Below are 22,988 nucleotides of genomic sequence, written 5' to 3' on the forward strand. Positions count from 1 at the left end.
CAGATCTGTGTGGATGCTCAGAGAGAGAGAGTGGGAGAGAGGGAGGGAGTGAGAGCGTGAATATGAGAGAAAGAAGGAGGGAGGGAGGGAGGGAGAGAGAGAGAGTGGAGAGAAAGAGAGAAGACTAGAAGCCCTGAGCAGCAGAAAAGAGGATGCTGTGAAAGTAGCCTTGGGAACAGGCAGGAGGAGGAGGAGGAGGTATGGGAGCATTTATTCCAGGGAGAGAGTAGGAGGACAGATTTAAGGGGGGGTGGGTGGGGGGGGATGTTATATTGAAAGACAGCCAGAGTGCATAACACCTTTCATGTGTGTGGAGTGCATGGAGCAGTATGCATTAGCAATGAGTGTGTGTAAAAATTCACATATTCCTGTTCTTGTGTGTGTGTGTGTGTGCGTGCGTGCGTGCATGCTTGTGTGTGTGTAGCTGTGTGTGTGTTTTACAGAGAGTGACATACAGAGAGAGGGAGAGAGAAAGTGAGCTAGAAAAATTGGGCTGGTTAGCTGGAAAGCTAAATATAGGTCTTTCTATTTTTGTTTCTGGAATAGTGGATATGTTCTCCTCCTGGATGCTCTCTCTCCCTCCTCTGCCGATCTAGAGGTCTAATCACACAGTGAGTACTTTGCACAGACTCACACCCACAGGCACAGAACAGCAGCGCTCAATAGGACGTGGGTGGTGTGTGTGTGTGTGTGTGCATGAGAGGGATTGAGACAGAGAGAGAGAGACAGGTCATGCTGCCTCAGAGCACCTGGAGTCCAGATCAAGATGTTCCTGGTAATCACCCCAATTAGATGAGTCACAGTAGACTTGCATTGTTTTTTTTGTGTGTCAAATTTCTACTCTGTTGAGTAGAGCAGTAAGTGAAGGTTACGAACACAGCTCCAGTTAGCTAAGACCGACTGCAATGTGTCCATTCCAAAACTAACCCCTGGATCGTGAGGTTGTCAAATTGAACAGCCATTACACAGATGTAAAGGGTGACTTACGCACCCCTGATACTCACTAGTCACAGCCCTCATGCTGCATTTAGTGGGACCATTTTGAAAGCAGCCAGGCACCACAGCAAGAGCAGAAATGGACAGGAAAAGATATTGAATATGGTTTCTATGGAGACTGTATGTTCACTTGTTTGTCAGCAACCCCCGCTCCCCCCTCCCACCCCGCTCCCCCACCCCCACCCCCAGGCCAGCCAGCACTCACACTATTCGGAATTCAATCTGGACTGTGGCATAGGGCAACATGCCCGTGCCTGATTTTGCACCCCACCCAAGTGCTTTTTCTAGGTACGCTGTGTAGGGGAACCCTTCGCTCTCACCCACTCAATCATTCAATCGGGTCACGACAGCCTGCGCATAGGGCACAAACAAGGATTTCCTTTGTCAGCGACGAGCAGTGTTGATATCATGTGCCAGGGTAGCTAGCTCTGAACCTAGCCCATTCCCGTTTCTGGGTTCAGCGCTGGGCTTGGGGTTGATCTGTTAGTGTCCTTCCTCTGCCTATTGTCCTCCAGCTGATGGATTGCAGCCTCATACTCCACGTGTGGTCAGACAGGCGTTAGGTTTTGTGTAAGTCATCTTGGCACGTCAAGCCCAATCAGCCTTGGTCATTGCACAGCAAAGGCGAAACAGGTTTAACCACAAAGCTAACCTACTTATGTAATTTATACCAGGAACATTAAACAGTCTTTATTCTGTGATGTAGAAAAAAAAACACCCACACCTAATTTGCATGGTGTTTTGGTTTGCTCAAATTTATATTTGTATTTAAAGCATTTAACTGATTCTGGATATTTTCAGAAGTAATTCTGGTTAAGTACCTCACTCAAAGGTGCAATGCCAGTCAATCGTCCTTCCCTAATCATTACAATGCCACCCAGATGGATGACGTGTATGATTTCTTACATTACTTGTAACTCCAGCCTGATTTCTCGGGAGTTAAGCGCAGTCCTGAACACACCCAAAAAAGGACTGAAAGCAAAGATGTTTCTGTATAAGATAATGTTGTTGCCATTGTTCTTACAATTGCTACACAAAAATAAAATGCATTCTCTCTGACAGCAAGGCACAATCTGTTATGTCAAGACTCCATGTAGTTAGGAGCCAGCCTAATCAGATTGCAGCCATGTCGTTGCTGGTCTCGTTCTGGGTGATGGTATCACCTTATCGCTATGGTTGTATGTAAAATATGAATGTAAAAAAAAAAAAGAACACACTCAATCCTCATTAGGAGATATGACTCTAATTTTTCTGAGGGTGGAGCTGATTTGATTGGCCAATGTTCATGTTGCCTTAAGTGTCATCAGTCCCAGTCATTGTCCTGTTGCCCATTGTCATTCACTAGTAATCAGAACCAGCTTGTCTACCGTGGATATTTCCTGTGGTGTAGTATCTGTACTTCTAATTTCTGATCCTGTTTAATTTCTGGTTTTGCCTGCACTCGGACTACTTTTGTCAGTCCATCCACTTGCAGCTGATGTAATAATATGCCAATTCGTTCATACCACTAGATGTCAGTGTTTCTCCTTTAATAAACGTTACTTTTCATACATTTCAAAATTAACGTTGACTCGGTCGACTGAAGAAATGGAGCACGTAATGTAAATCTGTACACGACCTTTAGTGGACTTTACCAAAGATTTCTTGCAACAGTAGCATTTCATATTTTGTATTCATAAAATTTCACAATACTTTTGAAAAAAAAAACTTCACACAACATTATGTTACAAATATTACAATAAACTTACAAACAGATAAATAAAGAACCCTTAATGTGACTATATCGCCGGTGTGGGTCCATGTTTTTGTTTCAACGCAGCACGAGGACACACTTGGAGCTGATTGAGGTGTATTTTTCTTGCTTTAGGCTGCGAGTGCCTGAATGCCCTGTAACTGTCATTTTAACTGTCTTCATAAACTTGAATACTTCAAATATCCTTCAATCGAATACAAATAATGTCACAGAAAAAGAGAACATAAATATTCCTTTAAATACGCCTTTTAAAATATTTAGCTATTTAGTTCATGTAGCAAATAGCCATTAATTAAAATAGATTCAGCCTTCAGCTGATTAACAACAAAAGCCTATATTAATCTGCAACGATCAGATACAGCATTACAATTTCAACAGATAGGCTACATCATGGGATTTAGGCTAGAATTTTGCTTTAGGTTGTTCAAGTTAAGTATTATTATCAAAAACCAGAGCTTTAACTAGAGAATACGTTCGGAAAGATGTTTCAAATTCGAGTCACCACCAGGCTCACAATTTTTTTTTTGTCTTAAACCAATAGCCACCTTTTACCGAGAAGAAACTAAGGGATTTTCATTTGACTATTTGCTGCCAGTGTTCTCCAAACTAGGGTTGATTCATCGGGATATTTACTGCTGCCAGTATTCTTAGAATAATCGATGCTCCCCTCAAATGGATTTTAGGCACAATCCATCGCGTGCTCAATGGGGCTTGAAATTACCGTTTATGTGTCGAGCGTCCGAACAATGGTGACATGAGACCCCCGCCACGAGACCAACGGCACTTCTGGCGCTTTTTAATGGATTGAATTTTGCGCTAATGTGCCATGTTCAAATCTGATAAAACTGCCAAAAAGAACCCCCCCCCCCACCCCTCCGAAAAAGCAGACAAACGAGCAATAAAAAAACAAAAAAACATAACGTTATAATGTCATGTCTTCTACAGTCAGAATTTCATACTTGATCAGCTGCGCCAATCAGCTGTTTTCTCCCTCCAGCTGGGAGTGGGGTTGACTGAACAAAGTCCAGTCAGCCGAGCGAACAGAAGTGCTGCCACGTTTCGGCAGCAAAAGATCTAGACTATATTCATGGAAATATGCGCTGGCATTTTAGTGACATGCTAGGCTTAGCGATTCCTGGCGCAAACTAAACCAATTGACTTAAAACGCTCAGAACGGTGATTTTCAACATCTGTCGTTGCCTAAATAAATTTTCTGGGGTGTTGGTCACGAATTGGAAAAGTAAACTTATCCCTATTCTTTATTCCCTCGTGCTTTTCGGAGTTGTATGACCAAATAAAATTAACTAGAATTAGGGGAGAAAGGTTTCTGTTGTTCCTCTAGGGATCTCCCAGACAAGCTAATGAAATTACGGAAACTTCCCCCACCTCCAACAAAGTCCCCTTACCCAGCCAAATCTTCATGCCACCTCATTTCTTTTTAATGATATTATACCCCCTCTCGGCTGTGTCATGGAAATAAGCACGACTCTTCCAGCTGCCTGTGTATTGCATTAGCCAAGCTTAATATTGACTGCGCAAGGCCCACGGAACAATACGCTTTCAGGGCAAGCCGGCCCGGAGGCAGCCAGCCAATCCGTGGGCATCACAGCGGGGCTGGAATGGGGGACGATGAAGTTTTTTTTTTGCCCTAAAGGAGCGGCACGATCAATGGGGCGCACAGCGTCGCACTAGCCGGGCTTACCCCAAAGCCTCCGCAATACAGAGTCGATGCTCGCTCACCAAAATCAAAATGACGAGGGACCATGAAACTCGAGGCAACTTGATTCCCTTTATTTCTATCGCCTTTCTTTTTCACGCGTTGGACAAACAATCACTCCGCTTTCCGCATAAGCCTGTCCTGTATTACACAGCTGCTTTTATACACACAATAGAGAGTGTGCCAAAGTCCCGTTCAGGCAAAGAAAAAAAAAATCAACAGGAATAAAATTATTTCGGTTTGTATTTTGAAAAATAATGGCCCGGTGGTGTGTTGTGTGTTGTGTGCCCTGTGTAATGGATGTTGTATTTTGTGTACCAGTACAACTGTTAGGTCTTGTAATGGAAAGAAAGTAGAAACACTTGCATTTAAAATGATAGGGGGGCAAGAGTTTGTACTAAGTGGTTAAATGTAGTTTACAAGTAATACTTCTGGGAAGTGTAGAAAGTAACAGAGTCCTCTGACACAGTCCTCGGGTTGATTTAGATCTTATGTGACAAACAGACAACAGTCTGTTACCTGGAAAAGCAGCAAATCAGTTACCTGGCACAGTTCGGGCAAGCCAGGTCGTTCCTCAGGGGCCACCATTTGGTCCTTTACAATTTTGCATAGATGTTTGATCAGTCTACTTTCTTACCAAGAAATATGTATGAGGGAGGAGCCTCCCAGTTGGCATATTCAGCTAAAGGACTAGTTCTTGGTTCAGTGATCTGCTACATGGTCTGTAATCATGTCTTGACGATGCCAGTGCTAACTATGGCTGCACTTCTGAATTGACAGAGTACTTTCGTAGCAGTTGGAAATGGATACAGTTGTCATGTGGTTATTCCAAAAGTAACAACAAGGGATTGAAACAATTTGTGCATACCAAAACAAATATTAATTTTGTTTCCGCTTTGCTAATACAGAAGGCATGGACATTTTGAAGACTGGTAGAGACCTGCAAATTGTTTTATTTAGTTCCATCATGTCCCCTTGATTTTTAAACCCTTGCTGCTATGTTCAAACAAGACAACTATATGTACTATATGGTGCAAAGCATAACCACCAACTTAACTCTGAATATACCTACTACACGGTAAAATGTTCAGTGTTAATTCAACTCCAACAGTTAATTCAGCTGTAAATATCCAGTGTTAATTCAAGCTCATTCTCATTTCCCCCAAATCATTTGTCTGTTTCATTTGCACATAGCTTAAACTTGAAAGCAATTTCTTTTTTGGGGTGGGGTGGGGGTAGGTTGTGAGCAAATGGGATCACACATGCATTATTGAGGCCAGGAGCATTGTGTTTTTCACTAGGAAGATCTGGGAGTAATTAAAATCACTGCGTTCCCTGTGTGAGTGAGCCGACGGATTATAGGGGCTTGATTAGCCAATGGTAGTAATCTATTCAGCGCCTCCCGCCCTCCTTTCCCGCCCTCCCTCTCTCTCCCCCTCCCTCCCTCCCTCTCTCTCTCTTTCTGTCTCTCTCTCTGCCTCCCTCCCTCTCTCTCTCTTGCTCCCTCCCTCGCCCCCTCTCTCTCTTTATCCCTCTCTCCACACAGCCCCCCTGGGATAGGCCAAACTCTCCTAGGACAGCCAGCTTGGCAGATGGGACCCCCCCCCCCCCCCAGTTCACCAAAAAACAGAAATGTTTGGGATTTTAGTATTGGATGAGTTTGTATAGGATGGGTGAGGGGGTTGGGTGGAGATTTTTTTTAGTCTTTAACTTGTAACCGCTCAAAACAGCCTCTCTCTCCCAACCTTAGCAATGGCTGGCCACGTCCTTAGAGAGATGGCGCTGGGTTCAGCTTTGTTAATGCCTGACAACAGTAAAATGGGGGTTAATATCTGGAACTTTCCACAGCACCAGTGTGAGCTGATGGAAGATTGTACCTGTCCCCACCACCAGCCACTGATACAATGAATACTCATTTCAGAGGTGTGACAAAAAACTTATGCCAATGCGTAAATAGACTTTTCTGGTCTGTGCTATGGCAGGTGTGATCACGCCAGAAGCAAGTGGCCACTTGTTCTCTGCTGCAAAAGGAGGATCATGGACAGTGACTTTCAGTTCTTTCCTTAATTCAATGGACACATTTTATGAAGGGATGGACAAGTTTTGGCACTGGCTGTTCTTGATTTTTTCATGATAAAATACAATACTTCCACCCAGCGGGCACTTATACTGACTTAAAAAAACATAAACTGTGCATAAATTCATTCATTATGGGTCAAATAAGAGCAGCAATAGCTACAGAAAATTATGGCTAATGGACACTTTTAAAGCCCAAGAGTGTAAAAAGTGGGACAAGCCCACCCAAATACCTTTGTAACATATTCAGTATTAAAGTATATTGAGTAGTCTACAAAGGAGAAATTAACAAATAGCTTTTAAGTTTGCATTTACGTACTATTATGGACTTACATGCTGTAACTTTGGTTTTACAGACAGGCTCTTTTTACAGAGCAGGACCCTGATTGAGGTAATTCAGGTTAAGTGTCTGGCTCTAGGGCACAGCAATGGGGGATCAACCACAAAACCTGGTCCCTGAAGACCCTGGAGGCCCGAAAGGCAAGGCTGGGAGCCAGGCCTGCTTAAAATGGGCTTTCTGTTCCCAAAAACAAGCAGGGCACACACACACACTCAGGCTTACGTCTTCTCCCCTTTTTCTGTTGTCACCATCCCCCCCCCCCTTCCCCCCCCACACACACACACACACACATACACACGCACACACACACGGGCGCTCGCACAGACACAAACGTACTCTGCTGCAGGCAGTGTTCTGAAAGGCTGCAGGTGGCACCGTGTGTTAATTGAAATTTTTACGCTTCCAGTTACACGGTAGTGCGGCAATATAATGCGGGTTTGATTTACACACGGGGACTGGTCGGCCCCAGTCTTTCCCTTCTCTGTCTGGAATCACCCCCCTTCCCTCCTCCTGACACACACACACGCACACACACAAACTCTTCACCTCTCAGTCTGAGTAATCTCATCCCCTTTGTCTTTCATTTTTTCATTTTGTCAGCTATGCTTTCTATTCTTATTTTTTCCTTTTCATACTTTCTCCTGGATTCAATCAGAACTTGTCATGTCGTCTAAGGGGAATTAGCCATTGAATCAAAAATCTTCCCAAATTTATCTGTCTATATCGTATTACAACAAACTGACCTTTTCCATTAGCTACTTCAGCGGTGTGGTGGCAGACAGTTCGCTTTTCTTATTTCAACTCTCCAGTCACAAGCCTCCAATCACAATCAAGCCTCCAATCATAAGTTTCCAATCACAAGCCAGGCAGTACCATCAGGCACTCACTGATTTAATTTGTTAACTTGATCTCTTGTGTTTGTATTTGTAATGTAAATGTTCAATGTGGTAAATTAATGTACTTTCATGAAATGTTCATGAAATGACCGAAAAATGATATGAGGTTAATATGACCCATCTCCGGCCAGGTCCCTTGTGTCAGGTGGCACACCTCTTCTTTCCCACATCCTTTAATATCTTTATGTTGCTCCCATTCTCTCTCCCTTGCTTGCTCAAGCCACCCCCCCCCTCCACAGAATGGCATTCAATGGTGCTCCACTGAGCAGCACATAGAGAGCTACGGGGACCTATCCACTGCCACTTCCTGATCGTGCATTTCTACACACACACACATACACACATACATAGATGCATGTACACTCACATTCATACACACACACACACACACACACATACATAGATGCATGTACACTCACATTCATACACACACACACACACACACACGCGCGCACTGTATGCACACCGGTACACATACACATGCATTTTTAAGCTAGCACAAACAACACAGACACATCCAACCACAACACAACTTTTGACAACCCCCAATATGCCGACAGACAGCTTATTACTTACATAAGGAGTAATAATTTTTCGGCAGGATACTGTGGCTTGAATTGTGACCTCATATTGATGGCCAGTATTAACTTGTATGACACTGAGATTACTAATGGTGCTTACTAATGAAAGTTCCTGAAGCACATGAACCCAAACTGCACCAGCTCACACCAATTCGCAAATCACAAAGTGATTTATCATTAGACTACCACTCCAGCAATTTCCCAAATCAAAAAAGCCATTTAATGGACAGTGTCCACAAAAGGGCTTATTTGTTTCCTAAAGTCAGTAACACATCATAATCCTGAAATATAAAAGTGCAATTTAATCAAAATTACATAAATTGTCTGACTTTTTTTCTGTTATAAAAGTGTATGCAGGTACCTTTGCCCTGACTCATTCAACACCGATGGATTCAAAGTGTAAAGAGAATAAATCTGCACAGGGGTTTCCTTTAACTGACATTGACTCGTGTAATTTCCATTATGTTACTGTCACATGTAAACTTCATTGTAATTGATGGAGGAGCTAATTGCAGTGACTCCTAAGGGATACGTGGCTCTTAAAAATAGGTATGTGTGCAAAGCCTTTTGTCCCGAGCATGGCCTGGACCAGACTGTCCACAGGCAATGCCTCATCTTGGGCCACAAAAAACAGCAGTCCCAGGGCTTTCCAGTTTCTGCTTTCCAGCAGACTTTTCTTTTTCCTCCTAATCGGGCACATGTGGGGTCTTAAATCTAATTCAAGCCCTGTCTCCGATTCTAAGCTTGTCCTTCATTTTGTTTCATAAATTCAGCAAAGTTTTTCCAAAAAAAAAAAAAATCACTTTATGGGCACTTTTATGATTTAAAAAGGCAAAATAAAACATTTACAAGATAAAGACAAAACCAGGAGATGGTTTTATGTACTACGGTAATTTGCACATTTAAAGGTACCCATATGCAGTACATGTCTTCAACTACCCATTTTGATTTCACCCTTAAGCCTAGTTTGAAACCTTCCCACTTGTTGACAGCTTCTCACCTGTTACTGGCTTTTCATATTTCATATTTTTAATATTTCTTTGAAAAGGTATTTCTTTCTCTGCCAAGTAGTACCTTTACCCCAATAAATAAATATAGGAAATACTGATCCCTTCACTCCAGGGATTTTCAAAGCTGTAAAATTCCTTCTCCTTTCACATTTGTTACTCACTGTAATCCAGTTGTATAACTGTTCTTGGCATGCAGTACGTTTTGCTGAAAGATGTTGTGTGTTTATTGTTATTATCAGATTCTTTCCGTTGATGGGGTTATGCGTAACATTTTTACTGAGGTGATTACTTACAGATTACTTTCTTCCACAAACCATTTGGGCCGTCGATTTGGTCACTGGCAAAATGAATCCTTTTTAATACAGGGGATCTGATGTAATGATCATGGTTATCACAGTATGCTAATGATAAAATATACAATTTATGAAATATGGAAATATATGCAAATACATTACTAGAACATAACTTTTTTCCCCATATTTTTCTGAGGACTCCCTCCGACTCCATGACTTCATGGACCTCTGGGGGTCCAGTGGGGGGTGGGGGTCTAGCTTGGGAACCCCTCATAATTTATCAGCACCCAGACTCCCCCATAGAATGAGTGGAATGAGTTTTATTTGAAACTTCAACAGGGCTGTTAGCTCTTGTTCATTGGATGCTGTGAAGTTAATATTTAATGCAATAGGTTTTGCAATGCGGTAAGGTTGATGCAGTAAGTTTTGATAGGTAACTTGAAATTTAAAGTGGGGAACAAAATGTGGGTACAGTTTCTAGTGTGCCATCACTAGTGTCAAGATAATGAGCAGTTGCATCCCCACATCCCCCCCCCCTGCCCTGACTCACCCAATGCATGCATAGACTCCCCCCCCCCCCCCCCCCTTTATAAGTATTATGAGGGGCTCAGCTTTCTGGGGTTACCCAGGGAGCATGTGCCTAGGCTTAACTCCTATTGTATTCCTGGTACCCCTGTGTGTGTGTGTGTGTTTGTCTGTACGTGTGTCTGTGTGTCTGTGTCTGTGTCTGTACACATGAGTATGTGTGTGTGTGGGGGAGGGGGGTGGATGCGAGTGTGTGCACATTTGTGACGTGTATGTGGGTAGTATTACATGTTTGTGCATGCACGTATGTGTGTGTGCTTTTGTGGCAATTATGTGGGTAGTGTGTGTCCATGCTTGTGTATGTACATACAGTATGTGTATGTCTATGTGTACTGTATGTATACTACATTTTGTGTGTGTGTGTGTGTGTGTGTGTGTGATAATGGGACAGAGACTGGGACAAGGACCCATCTGTCAGTGTAGCACAAACTACCCTCCCACCCCCACCCTCCCCCCACCCCATCCTTTCCAACTCAATCCCAGGGGGTGTGACAGGATACATCTCATGGGGGGGTGGGGGGTGTAGTTAGTTCAAACAACAAAAAATCTTTTTTGAGAGACATGAAGACTAGCCTTGTGTCATGGTTTTGGAGATATAAATATATTTTTTAAAACATATCCATAAGCAGGATCCATAAGGATAGTGACACCATTTTTGTTGCTTAGGCTCTGTACTCCAGCACGTTGGATCTGAAATGAAACAAGTGCTGAAGTGCAGACTATCAGCTCTGATTTGAGGGTATTTACGTCCACAGAAAAGTGTGAAATTAGAGTTCTGCAACAAAACTCATATGGACAGGTGAGACAAGTATTAACCTGTACCAAAATGATGGAAAGAGCAATGTGTGGAGAAAGAAAGAAACTACTCATGAACCAAAGTACCCCCCCCCCCCCTTCATCTGTGAAACATGGTGGAGGTAGTGTTATGGCTTGAACATGTATAGCTGCTATTGGAACTGGCCTTGACCGCAGGCAGCTGTGAGGCCTTGACCCCAGACAGTTTGTTAGATTAGTTTTCAGCAATTTGATTGGTTCTTTAAGGTGTTAGCCACCTCCAATTGGAGCTGGACTAACAAAAAGTTCATGATTCTTCAGAAGTATCTGACCACCTGGTGTATTAACAAAGCACCTCCTGGTTAGGCTGATAGTACCATAAGGTTATACGCTTCACACATAAAGATAAGACTAGCTTCAAGCTATACCATTGATTTGCTTGTCACTAAACCAAAATCAATGATTAGAGATAGAGCGGGCAAATGTAGCTTTTTCTCGTGTACTGAAAATCTGCACCTTGTTTAAGGCCGGGTGTTCATATTCTCAGGGCACTGCTTCTGGCAATGTCAGACTAATAAATATTATGAGAACAACCCTAGAAAGACAGGGACAATTGGATAGGCACTAGAAAATAAAAATCTGTCAAAATTTAATTACCTGGAGAACAGTGTGAAAAAGTGTCCTGTCTTTTTGTCACCTTTTATTTTTTTGTTTTATTTGCTTTTTTTCTAGTTTCGGTTGAACTGTGTTGCAAATTGTAACAGGGCACAACCCCTGTGGCATTCTGGGAAGGCTGTGGCAGGCTTATCTGGGTTATTCCCACTGTAGGTTGCAGGTGTGTTTTAGGACTAGAACAGACTCATGGGACAGACCTTTTGAGGGCTACACAACTCACAGGGGGGGACAAAGGTAAGTGTGACACACATACATTGGAAACTCACAAACATGTACAGGAGTCTGTGCAGTCCCCTGCTCCCAAGATAACACACGTACAGTTTGTTTCTACCACATGAGAAAACCCCCCACCCAACCCCCACTACTTTTACACACACACATATACACGTACACACACACACACACACACACACCTTAACATTGCCTCACAATTAATTTTGTATTTACATTTATGCAGTGTAATATATTCACACCATGATAAAATAAAATAGTCACTGCTAGTAATTGTTTTTTCTTCACAAGCACAGTTTGGGATCTTTAGCGATCACTAAAATCAAGTGAGAAGAAAAATGTTTCACTTGCATTTATTTGATAGTGAAAGTTCATTACAAATCGACATGAAATCCAGGCTACTTGCGTTTAAAAAGTTGACAGAACGGACCCTTTTTAAATCGCGCGCGCGATATACCGCGTTCAAGACAGGCGACCGATGCCCTCCACGCGACAGATTGACCGCTTCTGTTTCACGTGGGCAGCCATCTGTTCTCTATCCGAGAGAGCAGAAACTGAGCGTGAAAATATGATTGGTCAAGTTTGCGAGTACAAGTTACGCTACAGCTGAAACATGAAATAAACCAAACAATTAAATGAGTTTTAACGCATACTACTGCCAGGTGTTGTTATAATGTGGCTGTGATATTAGTGCTGACGAAATTAACAATGTTAAAGTCAATCACATACAGATCACGCGAAAAAAAGACTTCACTTAAAATTTAAGTAGAGATCTTTAAATGTAGGCTATACAGCAAGAGAATATGAATTCCGCAAACAGATCAGACATTGTTTCTGAACTTAACATCCACGATACAAATTAATTCACAAGTTCAAACCACATCTAATGATGCTACTGACTGTGCAGTCTTAAACCATATCTACTCAAGGGACCAAAAAAAAAAAAAAAAAGAACTGTTGTGTGATTAGGCTAATGATAAATATTTTGGAAACACACACACACACTGCAACAAATTAAACATTCCGAAATACTTCATTTCTCGCAATGGAAGTGTTCGACAGGACGCTAGAGGAAGCGCGCGTGGACAGATGTGAGTCTCGTGCAGACAATAGGATCAATCCTTGGACACGTGCGACCCACAAGCCTCGGCTGTCAATAGCACACGATTACCGGTATAATGGAGCCCCCGCTGCGAGTCTACCCAGCCAAGCACAGAAAAATCACATATGTTGCGTTTGTCATGCCTCGGCATTTGGTCAAAATTAGAAAATTAGTGCAAAACCACTACAGCTAAAACAAATGTGGCGAACACAATGCTTAACAGATATGGACCAGGCCCACTTTAAATTGCTTCATAGGCTAGTTGTTTTAGCAATACAAGAAGATAATGTTGTCTAGCTAGCCAAGTGAAAACCCGTCTAAAAACAACACCCGATAGCGTTTCATGAATTCGTCGCTGCAACTAAAAGTCTGTCGAGTGTATTTCCAAATTTAATATTCAGCTTATTCTCCTTTTCTTTTTCCTTTTTTGATAAAGCCTTTCCATTTCGATCAATCAATTATTTAATTCGTAAAAGCAAAACTGTCCTGCTAGTAGCCTAAGTCCGTTTCTTTCTCCTAAAATAGAGCTCATGGTGACGGCGAGTTTGTAATAATGTGTTTCAACAGCAGTTGGTTAGGCTTGGTTTCGGTCGCTTTTTTTCAAGCGTGAATTAGGAGCGTGGATATACCGAGTGCTTACAAGTCGGAAAAAACATATGAATGGACGGGTGAACCGCACGCACCCACCTGCTCATACCGCACCAAGCTGTCAAAATCACTTACACACTACCAGGCGGACGCGCGTCTCTTCCTCCGAGACTAACCGTAAGACGCGCTTCATTTACCCCAATTAAGCAGAAGTGAAGCTTACAACTCATTTTCTGTCTTCAATTTAAATCAATTTAATTTCACGCCATACATTGTTGAATGACGTTCGGGATATCACAAATATAATTGATATTATGAGAAAACAGGACTTGCGCTAACGATTGCGTTATAAAGTATTATGTTTATTAATATATCATTATTCACATTTGTGCTGTGCACATTTAGATGTGTTTACATGTAGGCCTATGTACAGCTTTCAATCCATGTCTATTCATGCTGTCTCTGTGTCGGTTGTTATATTTTTAAAAAATTATATTTTTAAATTTTTGATATTTAATTTAGTTACGTGAAAAAAAATACTTTTTCTTGCATATGTTACTCAAGGATACTGAGGATTGTCATCAATATCACTGGTTATTATTTTGGACACAGAGAAGTGTGGCTCTTTCTGTGTATGAGATTCAAAGTGGGCTTTCAGTGCTACAAGGTTAAGCTTAAATCAAGTCTCGTGGATCTGGTAGTGTCGCGTGCAATAAGAGAGAAAAGAATTGTCCGGGTATCAATAATACGTGAATAATTCAGGACTGGAGGCCAGGGTAAAGGGGTGGTGGGGTGGAAGAGAAGGGGGGTGTGTGGGGTTCATGAGGGTCATGGGAGCTGCAGGTCTCTTAAACCTCGCGCATGCACATAAATGATTCTACTTTACACTTTACACGCCTTTCTTTGCGGAATTTTACTGATACATCAAATAGTCTATCATCAGTTTGTCGATCATATAGACCGTTTACTTTCCTGAGAGAGAGAGAAGGAGAGAGAGAGAGAGATGTGATAAACGACACTTAGCCACGAGCCCGCCACGCGTTTTTAAATTTCGGCTGACCGTGGGGTAAGGCGGGGCTGTGTGTGTGTGTGTGTGTGTGTGTGTGACAGAGAGAGAGAGAGAGAGAGAGAGAGGGAGATGGGGCGTGCTAGAGGGAGGGGCTAAATTGCTAGAAAGGCGAAAATCTGCGCTCTGTACCGGCAATTGGCAATGGAAGTTCCGCGCGCTCGGATGGGTCTCCAAAGCTTTTAAAAGAAGGAGCGTGACAACGAGATAAAGTAAGAAAGACTGAAGAGGCTAGGAGGGCTGAGGAATATCCTTTTTTGTTCTCTTCACAAAACCCATTTGACACAAACTTGGGACCTTTAGGAATTTCGTGAAAAACAATAAAACAGAAAGACTGTTGTTGCGCACAGACAAGGTATGTACTCTTTTTAAGTTGATCAGATTCTTACAGGCTTACATTTTTCTTTTGCAGATGTCCTTACCATGTTTTAGGCACTTTATGGCTATTCTCCCTCACTTATTCTTGTTATTGTAATTTGTAAAGCGTTTTTCTCACTCATTCATAACTTGTACCAATTCGTTTTGTCAGGGGTTTCACCCGGACATCCAGCAACTTTTAAATGATCAGATCGTATAGTGAAACATCCCGCTGAAGTACGTCTGACGCTTAATAAAAATAATTCTGCAAATACAACCAGCAGTCAAAAATGTTAATTAATTCCCCGCCTGATAAAATTATGGGACCTATACATGTACATAAAAAAAGGTTTAATATAGACAAGCCAGTGAGGATATGGAGATAAACCCATGCAGCTTCTTTACAATACAATACAGTAATAAACAATTTGTAAGAACTCAGAAAGAACATGCGTAACAACTCAACAAACGAATAACCAAGCACAGCTTCTTAGGTTGTTCAAGGCAAACCGGACGTCATGTGTATTTAACTCTGAACCATAAATTAATGCAAACGAATAACTCAGAGCCACAAATTAATGCAAACGAATAATTCAGATATTAGTATCGCGTTAGCGGATATGTAATTCCGAGGATAATTATACAACGCGGCATACAAACAACATTTAAAAAGTGCTGATTTGTTGAGAACAGCGCTGGACGATTTAATAGGCTAAGCACTAGGTTGTTCCTTTTATTATTTGGTAATTAATGACGTACTAGCCTACGGGAGCACTACACACGGAACCATTCACATTGGTAAATACAATTGGGAACGGATATATTTCCTGAATTAGTATGTGCAATAGTTCATCTTATTAAGCATATGCAAAACGCCCATTCAAGGCATTAGATGGAGCATTTAGCTTTTGCTTGATCGTCACATTTAAGGCAACTGAAGTGAGTTTGCAAACGTTTGATATGTGACATTTTACGCTAAAGTGACTCAAGTCATACATAAGGCTGCATATTTGTCAAGAAAAGTAGACTGTTGGCTGAAGTCACAGAGCAATGACGGCATGGTTGTTGAAAATCATAGGAAACTGAATAAGCGTAAGAAATCAAGGAGTTTAAAAAAGTTAAATTAATAGATCTCATGCTCAGCAGTGGGAAACGCGCGAAATAACCTGGCTACTGTAGCAACAGCCACAAGTGCTCAAAGTTTCAAAAATCAACGGGCTGTAACATTGCTAGGCTTGGTCTTTGATGGAACGCCTCTTGTCACTAAATGTTACCATAACGCCTGAGGGAGTGATAGACATCAACATTGTTGACAGGGGCCGTCAAACATATGATTGCAAGAACTGAGAAGGACGGGAACCTTTATCCCAGCTAGGACATTCCAGAATCTGTATAGGCTACATTGTGGTACTTTGCGTTTCCCAGAACTTGGCAATGTTGCTAAAATTCGTACGCCTGTACAAATAACACTGTAGGCTACGTTAATGTGATCGTCAAAAACTGCTAAAAAAACAGGGACTCGCGGAAATGCCAAAAAAAGAAAAAGAAAAAGAGAGGCAAAAATCACTTAATCCTTGTCACCCGTGACAAGCACTCAGCCTTATTATACAATTCAGCTCCAACAGATGTAATTTGGTCCCATTCTGGTCCAGATGTGAAACACTGCTAGAGTTGCATATACACTGGACGTGTTACTGTGCACAGTACACGGGCGTCATGCATTCTGCTGCTGCTGTTAAGACCCTGAGGTTGACGTGAATTTAAAAGTGCATTGAATATGGGAAAAGACCGGTGATAAAATAGATATATTCCTTGGGGATAACTTTTAAGTTCTAAGTTGGTCGATTGAACGTAGAGTTTACTTTGTCCGCTTTCTTTTGTTATTTTGTTTTGCTTATTTGGCACGAATTTTACGGTTCCTTCGCGTTCTAGGACTTGGGTGGAACCGAAACGTAATTATATATTATATAATTATGTAATTGTGTTTACTTAAGAGTACATTAAATTAGTCTATTCTTCTTATTATTATTATTACTATTATAATAATATTTTTTCTGTTTATCGTGTAGGCTACTGCTCAGCTCCTTATTTATCGACTTGACTATGCAGGCTAACATCAAATTAAATCCCCAATGGCGCGCTTTATCTGTTAGGAAAATCCGGCCGTGTCCCAGATTGACAGCGTCTCATACACGGCGACATAACAGCGGAGAATCCGAAGGCTTATACCCCTGTAGTACCGAACGTTTCCTTTTCCTTTAGCTCGCTCATTAGGCTAATGTGAAAGGGGATGGGATCGGGATCTTGTAGCTACAGGTAGCTACAGTTGAAGCCGCAGTTGTTTTTAGAGAAATTTCCCCCTCCTCTTTAAAGTAGTCCTGATGTTTGCCTAATTTTAGTCACGTGCTGTCCGAAACTTGTTTTGAAATTCAAATGTTTACAAATCCGCAGTAAATATAACTGATCGTGGCGGGATGAAGTAGGCTACTTTAGTTATAGGCGCTGTCCAGAACAGAGTGCTGAATTTTGTGCAAACATTAATTTAGCCCCCCTTCTCTCTCTCTCTCTCTCTCTCTCACTCACTCACTCACTCTCTCTCTCTCTCTCTCTCTCTCACTCACTTTCTCTTACACTCTGCCTCTCTTTGTCCATCTCTATTAAATATTTATTAATTTACTCGTAACCTTGATAATTTTTACAGAACAACCGATGCCTTCTGCGATGCTGAGCCAGATATGACAGTAGATGTATTGCCCGTTGAGTTTTTGTTTTTTAAACTAGGGTTAAAGGTCACATGGGGGCTAAGAACGCCTGCGTTCTGAACCCTAGCCAATAAATATCAGGCTTGTCAGCAGGCCTTTCACAGTTCCAAACAGCCTGAGCAGTTACTCATACCAGTCACATCCATTGAAAAGGACACGGCCACAAAATATACATATACGCCTGTAGGCCAGACAGCCCCCTTTAGACATAATATCAGCACCGGTTAGGCATGGCCCCTTAAAACTCTCATCCAATGCTGCATGCAGACCTCATTTTGGATTACAAAGACTTGTTCTTTGGGTGTGAATAACTGGGGTGTACTGATCAGTGTTTGCCCCATGATGGTTGTAAATCCTTCAGCTCCCTGGGTCATGGGGACGAGAGGATGAAAGCCTGTGTGAGGTTTTACTTTTCTGGGACAAAGGTCCAGGAGAGATGAGACAGACCTCATAAAAAAACCAGAGACAAAAAACGACAATTTTCTCAAAACAGAAAGCCTCATACCAGATAATCCTTCAGACAATTTTAGAAAGGAATATACATATATGGATGTATTAATTCACAGTATTTCTTGAAGGACACAAATCAGGACTGTTATTTATATTTTACATCATTTGTACATTTTGTGCTCGCTTTTTTGTAGTGCTTGAGAAATAATTGAAGACACTAGACAGCTCAGAGGTCTCATAAATAAACACTACATCTGCAGAAAGAGATGAGAGGACTGTGCACAAATATGATTCTACGGTTTGGAACAGAACCGTAGTCATACTGTAAAATTATTATTTCAGTGGCGAAAATGGCCCTTAATGAGATAGTTAGGTTATACTTTATGGACCTGTGGGGTAATTTGTAGTATGTGTGTGTTGTGTGTGAATGTGTGTTTGTGTGTGTGTGTGTGTGTGTGTGTGTGTGCACACAGTTGGTGACGGGATGTTCTCTCTCCCCTTAGGGACGATGATGACCAAACCTTATGGGAAGTCGGGAGACGTGGTGGACCTGGTGAGCGCTCTGGGCTGGATGGACGAAGAGCTGAGCCTCCAGGAGAGGGAGGGGGCGACCGAGATGGGGCGCTACGGATTGGGCAGGGCCGGGCAGGGCGGCGATGGAGGAGGAGGCGGAGAGGACCTGGGGAGCGAGGACCTGGAGGAGGAAGGGGAGGAGGAGGAGGAGGAGGAGGAGGACAACAACTTCAGAGAGGAGGAGGAGGAGGGTGAGAAGGCGCCCAAGAGGAGGGGCCCGAAGAAGAAGAAAATGACCAAAGCCAGGCAGGAGAGGTTCCGCGCCCGCCGCGTCAAGGCCAACGCCCGCGAGCGCTCGCGCATGCACGGCCTCAACGACGCCCTGGAAAACCTGCGCCGCGTCATGCCCTGCTACTCCAAGACCCAGAAGCTGTCCAAGATCGAGACCCTGCGGCTGGCCCACAACTACATCTGGGCCCTGTCGGAGGTGCTGGAGAGCGGCCAGTCCCTGGAGGCCCCGGGCTTCATGGAGATGCTGTGCAAGGGGCTCTCCCAGCCCACCAGCAATCTGGTGGCCGGCTGCCTGCAGCTGGGCCCTGCCCCCGTGCTGCTGGACGAGAAGTGCGGCGGGCCGGGGACGGCCGGCATGGCGGGGCAGCAGCGGCACCCGTTCAGCTACCCCTCCCCTGGCCTGCCCAGCCCTCCCTACGGCTCCCTGGAGGCCTCCCACCTGGTGCACTTAAAAGGCTTCAAGGGCAGAGCCTACGAGAACCCCTCCCCGAACGAGTGCAGTGCCGGCACGCCCCCCTATGACGGGCCCCTGACTCCGCCCCTCAGCATCAGCGGCAACTTCGCTCTCAAGCAGGAGCCCTCGCCGCATGATGCGGAGAGGGGCTACGCCCCGCACCCCGCCCACTTCCTGTCCTCGCACCAGTACCCGCCCTCCTCCATGGGGGGTCTGCCGGGGCCCCAGGGCCACGCCCTTTTTCAGGCGTCCCGCTTTGAGCTGCCCCTGGACATGGCCTTCGACTCCTTCGCCCCGCCCCACATGGTGGCGGCACAGATGGGCGCCATTTACAGCGAGTGACATGGATGCCTTCGTGCCATCTGGCCCTCGACTTTGTACCTGACCGAACCCCTAGATTCGCATTATATATTTTAAAGCCTCATCTGTAGTGATACAGCTCACCGTCTCCACACTGTCCGTTCGCACAACTGGATATTGACTGAATCCAGCCTCGGTGACTTGTGCAAGGTCACAGCGGTGGTGGGAGTTGGATCTGCTACCTTGTGTTTGCAATTCCTACTCCGTACCCTTTTCTGTCAGGTGTGGGAGTGAGTGAGTGAGAGCTAATTACAGAACAAAGCAGTGCAACGAACAACAACATTTCAGAACATCATAACAGCGGACAAAAATGCTCAATAATAAGCAAACAATTGTTTTCGAAAATGGTTCACATACTTTTGCCAGCAGACTTCCTGTAATGATACAACAGCTATGTTTTTGACAGCAATTAACCAGTTATCACAAAAAAGTAGTAAACTATGCCCCAATTCGATGTCAGTTCTCTTTGCATTGACTTAGGAAATGAATTGGAAATGTCTAAATTATGTTGGTACAAAAGGATATCATCCAGCAGCAGTTTGGGAGTTATTTTCAATGTAAAAGACTCCACTTATACAATGTTTACAAAAAAAAGCGGACCTGTAAGCACAGTGCTGTGTGTGGTCACAGCGTGTTAGTATCAGGAAAGGGAATGCTTGCTTTATATGATGTCAACGAACGTTTCTTGTTCACCGCACTGATTGAGCTTTGCAAATCCAACCACCCCACCACCTAAACAGCAAAACTACCTGTAAAAACTGAAAGCGAACGAGAAGGAAATGCAGAATTTAATTTATTTATTGTCACTGTTGTTGTATTGACTGTTGTTATCATTTTTTTTTTTTTTGGTCATTCTCAATGTCATTTTTTGAAAAGAGACTTCTCGGTTTTCCAGATTTACAGGAAGACCAAATTGAACTGAGCCACGTCGGCACATACGAGCATTGTTAATTCATTCCAACAGACAGAAAAGCTTCAAGCCCTTGCGTCAGGTTCTTCTGACTCAGTAAATGAAAGAGAAGCAAAGTTACCCACAGTGCTTGCAACTAACTAACTGAGATGTACCATACAACATCAATGCTGAATCTATTCAAGAAACTCACCATATCTGAATAAGGTTTAGTGAGTGAATCCTTGAATAGCAAAGGAACAGTCAACGGGCACAATTAGTCCCAGTCAAAATACCTACCCATAAACATGGTCTCTTTATGGCCTGAAGGACATAGGGTCCAACCCCTTGCCTTAGTGCACATCTCATTGAAACGCCCCTGACCACTGTTTTCTTCAGTGGAAAGTCAAACAGCTCTTCCAAGGAAAATGACTCTTGCCTAATACCGAACATGGTCATAAGCACAAATGCATTTATTTATATCAGTATTTAATATTTATTTGGATTTCTGTTTGTTTTTGCGTCATTGTCTCCTCCAGCCTTTCGTTGTTTTTATTGTTGTTTGTGTCGTTTACTTTCCTGTGATACTGTACTGCTGTGTTGTTGGAACGGTAGCAGCCATTGACTTAAGCATTTAAATTATTTATTCTAAACTCTTTTAGGTCATTGCTACTTTTTTTGGGTGCCTCGCCCCTGAGCCTTGTTGTTTTTCATTCTGATTGATTAAATTTATGTAAATATTTTCCCATTTCGCACTTAATAAATGAAACGTAGTAATAATAATATATAAGTCATATGCGAGGCAGCTTTGGAGTGCCGGGCTGTGTGGGGTACCGCGCTAATATCCTGTTGTAAAAGTGAGCCTGACTCTCTGTGCAAATGTGAAAGGTACTCGAGTGGCTCTTTATGAATTCGTTCTGCCTCCTGCTCACCTGAGTATGAGAACCTATCATGAGCTAGCTGAGGATTCTGAGCTGTTTTACAGTAGAGGCACTGACTGTACTGAAAGGGCTCAGGTGGGCATGTGGGTCACCCTTTAGGGGCCGGTCCCCCTGGCCTCGTGGACTCAGCTTCGGGGAAGGGGGTACCTGGGGCATTTGGTTTTCTGTGAGGCAATAAAACCTTGAGGAAAGTCCTCTGATTGGACATCAGCGTCCATAAATGAGTCCGATGAGGACATTCACTCGTGTGTGAGAGAGAGATTGTGTTCAGGAACATTCACCCAAATGCTTTCACGGCGATTTCACTTGCTAAATCTGCAAAATGAATCAGGGAATCAGCTAGTATTGATTGGTTTATTTTTTAATTTAAAACAAAAAATCCACCTTGATGTAAAAAATCTGGTGAACTATGGACCTAGTGTTTTTTTATACAGAGCGAAAACAGCCCTGGATGTTGTTTTGATCTCAAACTAAAGAGCATGTTTTAAGAGGGAACCTGTGGAGTGTTAAACACATAGGCTGACATCCTGCTTTAGCCTCTGGTACATATTTAATATCAAGTGGCTCAACAGTATCTCTGTTAATGTCCTCACATAAGAAGTAGAAGCAATGTTGCTCCATTTAAAATGAAAGTATCTGTGAAAGATAACAAAAAGATTTTTCATGGACTATATGTATGCTAGCTCAGTGAATAACAACAAATGCCATAACCTATCACTCATTACAAAGCAATACACCCATGATCTATGCAATGTCACCTTTTTATACATGTATGATGACCAATTCTATTTTTCTTGTCACCCATTGCCCTATCAGAGCGAGAGATGGATTTGTACAAATACAAATGTTTTGTCCAATTTTTAATGGAAAAAGATTGAGATTAAAAATATGTTTTTGACTGAAATAAATTTTTTGTAAAAAAAAGTATGGCTGTATTTTATGGTATTATTTGAATGTGAGCTATGCCCCTATACCATATTTTGTGTCATGTGATATATTTAAGACAAGGGTTTGTAAAAAAAAAAAAAAAATGTAGAAAATTAAATCAATTTATAAGAATATTTTTGGCTGCATTAACTATAGAACACTAAGTGCACACAAAAAATTTCACATTGCTAAAAGGCTGTATAACTAAAATATAAATAGAACAAATCTACTTCTGGGACAGGAGGCCATTGTTTCGTCTCCACATTCACTTAAATCCACCATAAATGACCTTCTTATTGCCGCCAATGTTACCTCTTACATATCGATCTTTTGAAATGCATTTATAACAGGATGTCATAAA

The 22,988-nt window shown here is 42.6% G+C and overlaps 1 protein-coding gene across 2 annotated transcripts; it reads left to right on the top strand.

Moving 5' to 3' along the window:
- The first annotated feature begins 114 nt into the window (after positions 1-114).
- neurod4 (neuronal differentiation 4) lies at positions 115-22,352 on the top strand. 2 transcript variants are annotated; one of them, XM_035381716.1, is made up of 3 exons: positions 115-198; positions 547-611; positions 18,756-22,352. In XM_035381716.1, exon 3 carries the CDS (start codon positions 18,761-18,763, stop codon positions 19,850-19,852), a length of 1,092 nt encoding a protein of 363 aa, XP_035237607.1. In that variant the 5' UTR covers positions 115-198; positions 547-611; positions 18,756-18,760; the 3' UTR covers positions 19,853-22,352. The 2 variants fall into 2 exon arrangements, with proteins under 2 accessions (XP_035237607.1, XP_035237606.1); XM_035381715.1 differs by lacking the exons at positions 115-198; positions 547-611 and adding an exon at positions 14,801-15,038.
- Positions 22,353-22,988: the final 636 nt, after the last annotated feature.

This window comes from Anguilla anguilla, chromosome 11 (assembly GCF_013347855.1).
Source record: "Anguilla anguilla isolate fAngAng1 chromosome 11, fAngAng1.pri, whole genome shotgun sequence".
In the NCBI taxonomy this organism is placed as follows: domain Eukaryota; kingdom Metazoa; phylum Chordata; class Actinopteri; order Anguilliformes; family Anguillidae; genus Anguilla; species Anguilla anguilla.

Excerpts from the sequence above, each read along its gene's own strand:
- neurod4 (XM_035381716.1), top strand. The coding sequence starts at position 18,761 with ATGATGACCAAACCTTATGGGAAGTCGGGAGACGTGGTGGACCTGGTG.